Raw genomic sequence first — 3238 nt, forward strand, 5'->3', positions numbered from 1 at the left:
TGTCATGCATATGAGAGACTATGAAATGGGCATTTCTAGATGGGATAATTCTGTAATGCACCATGCTGAAAATTCTGTGTTATGCCAGCCCCCCAGCACAGAGAATCCCACTGGTCATGTTCAGGTTTGTATTGCTGCCACGTTTTGAAAAGCCTGTATTGTGCAACTTGTGTCATGTCTAGTGTCTCATTCATAGCACCAGAATAGATGCCACAGCTGGCTAGGTGATGGATTAGCCAAAAGCTCTAGTACAAGACTAGTGGCAAGTCAATTTCTTACCATTTTAAAACACTTGCATTCTGTAGTCAAATTCCAATTTTTCAAAATCACCAACTTCAGTTGAATGCAACGCAGTTGAACCCAGATTGGAAAACATTGAATTAATATTTAAAAACACTTGACAAGTCAGTTTAAAATGTTTTATTGTCAAAAAGACAAGATTCCCACTTCCTGCAAAAGGAATTTTAAAATCCTCAGTTGCTTAAACACTGCAACAGTGAATTGAGAACGGCATTGCAACGACAGAAAATGGTATAAAAAGAACCTCCACAGAAATCCCGTGAAGCTAGGATCTAAACAAGTGCAAAAAAATAAACTGATTAACATTTTCTAATGGCAGTTTAAGGCATCTGCATCCAGAGGTTGGAGAGCCTGCGCCATTGATGAGCAGCATGTTCACAAGGACAAACATTCAATGACTCGCTAACAAACACATACCCACAAATCAGCATTGAACACCTACATTATGGCCCCTGACCACTTTCCAAGTCCTGTTCCTCTAGGAGTGTTTACTTTGCTGAACACAGTGGACAAATCTGGAAACAAACTCCAGACTGATGCAACTTCAAAGTGGCTAGTGACTGAACAAAGAAAAATATGTACTTACTAAAATGTGGAAAACCAGGACATCAACATTAAACATGAATTGCCAAATCTTTATAAATCATGAGTAGGAAAATTATTGATTACCAAAGACTATCAACCAAGAGTGGCAGGTAGCCTAGCGGTTAGAGCATACAGCCAGCACTGAAAGGTCACTGGTTTGAATACCAGAGCAGACAAGGTGAAAAATAAAAGCTGTCAATGTGCCCTTGAGCAAGGCACTTAACCCCATAAAACACATTTCACTGCACCCATCTGGTGTTTGTGACAATATAAATACTCAGAATGTTACATTTAACTTCAGCTGATTGGAAAAGTCTGTTCAAATATTGTGAAGTCAATGACAGTAATGCTAATCTTGTTCAGGCATTAGACCATAACACATTACAGTAACCAAGCCTGTCCATTTTGAATAAAGCTGTACCATTCTGGACATTGGAACAGACAGGCTGGTTGACCGGCCTTTGGACACCTCCAATAACCGTCGTATACCACTACTCTATCGCTTGCCAAACTGTAGTCATACAAAAAAACATGTAGAAAAGACCCTCCAGGAGTGATTTTTACATTCAGACACTCAAGTGTAGAAGTGCATTGTACCCTTACACCACCCCAGTCCCACCACCATTGCCTCAGTACTCTTCTACCACGGTACCAGCCGAGGAGGAGTACAGCTTCTTCTTGATGAGCCGGAAGCCCGGACTGAGTTTGAGCACATGCCTGAAGCCTGGAGTGAAACAGGCGCCAATGTGCAGGAAGTCTCGGAGGCTGGGCCAGGCGCTGCCATCCTGTTTGAACACCAGCGTCAGCTCAAAGGTGGGCACCACGTCTGCGTTGTACACGATACGCTCCAGCTGCTTGCAGCACTTCTCCTGTTCCAGGTGCACATAGAGCACACAGCCACGCATGCCGCACGGCTCGCCCGACGACAGGCGCAGGACGTCACGCGCTATCCTCCGAGTGAGCTTCTCCGGGACCAGCACCTTCGAGCAGTGCAGCGTGGTCTTTTTGGCCCGCGACAGGCAGGTCTCGAACATCTTGGCCAGCTGCTGACATGTCCTGTCCTCAGACACCTCCACATTCAGGTGGGGTTCAGCCAGACAGTGGTCCCAGAAATCCAGCTCTAATTGAAGACAAAAAGACAATAGCTGAGTGAAGGTGCGAGGCAAAAGCACATTATGGAACAAACACTGAACATTTGATGTAGTGTCTCCATAAAGTACAACTTTCATTAACAAATAACTGAGTCCTGTAGGCTAGCACAGAGCTGATGAGAAAAGATGACTTCATCTTTTGTTGACTTCACCATCCACTCCCCTCCCACCCTCCTGCTCCATTCTTCCCTGCAGCTATGCACCAATATTGAAGTAAACAAGCGCTGGAGACTATAGAAATGCCCAGTTGCAAATATAGGCCTACACATGAAAGTATACATTGCAGAATAATAATACTACTTCCAAGCTTACCATTGTCGATACAAGCCTGGTCGTATCTACGGTCAACCAATTCTGATATGCATTCAGCGTTTTTACTGTTCAGTGTGCTTGTAGCAACAACCATAGTGACACCGTTTGTTCCTTTTTGAAAGTGCTGTAAAAAACAAAACGGGAAAATGTTCAATAACAATTTAGCAACAATTTGCAAGCCAACTTGGCATAGATAGTCTACATAACTTAAAAGCTTTGTTTTGATGACAAGTTGGCGAAAGTTTCTTGCTAGAATCAAATTGTAAACTTGCATCTAGATAACGTTACAACCAAGTTAGCGTTACCTAGCCAATGTTTCGAAAACTTTGTATAACAACATTTTTGATTAGTCCTCATGGTGTAGCAGAACGTTTGCTCGCAGAGTATTAAAGAGTATTAAATGAGGATCGCATAAAATAAACTCTTACCTTGATGTTTGCCCAAAATAAATAACTTTTTTAAATTTTTTATAAAGGTTCTCTTATATAAATACTTCCCCACATAGGGTCAACAACAATATTTCCCCCCGAAAGCACAACCACACTGAAATCCACACTGCCTACAGCTAGAGAAAAGGGTCGGGGCATATTTATACCGTTCTCCTCACAGCTGACGCAGCTTTGACCAATCGGAATCATTTTATCGTTCTGGTACTGGCTGAAGTTTACCAAGCAACACACCTCGCGCTTGTCAGGGCGCTCAGATAACGTCTGCCCAGAGGCACATGATTGGCCACGGAAAAAATTGCGTCAACCAATAATCAAGGAACATTACTTTGTTGCTAACTGCATTTTGCAATTACTCGCTCACCTGCGATAATTCATCAGGGAAAAAGTGTTAGTAGTCAAATTATTACCATAAGGACCATATTCAACAGGTAGTCTCTTAAA

The 3238-nt window shown here is 42.6% G+C and overlaps 1 protein-coding gene across 1 annotated transcript; it reads right to left on the bottom strand.

Annotated features, from left to right (window-relative positions):
- Window positions 1-405: 405 nt before the first annotated feature.
- Window positions 406-2931, bottom strand: LOC115198231 (DNA damage-inducible transcript 4-like protein). The gene is made up of 3 exons (XM_029760014.1): window positions 2777-2931; window positions 2349-2472; window positions 406-2005 (listed from the first exon to the last, which is right to left on the bottom strand). The coding sequence occupies exons 2-3, from the start codon at window positions 2440-2442 to the stop codon at window positions 1515-1517; spliced, it is 585 nt and encodes a 194-aa protein (XP_029615874.1). The 5' UTR covers window positions 2443-2472; window positions 2777-2931; the 3' UTR covers window positions 406-1514.
- Window positions 2932-3238: the final 307 nt, after the last annotated feature.

Source organism: Salmo trutta, chromosome 8, assembly GCF_901001165.1.
Source record: "Salmo trutta chromosome 8, fSalTru1.1, whole genome shotgun sequence".
Lineage (NCBI taxonomy): Eukaryota > Metazoa > Chordata > Actinopteri > Salmoniformes > Salmonidae > Salmo > Salmo trutta.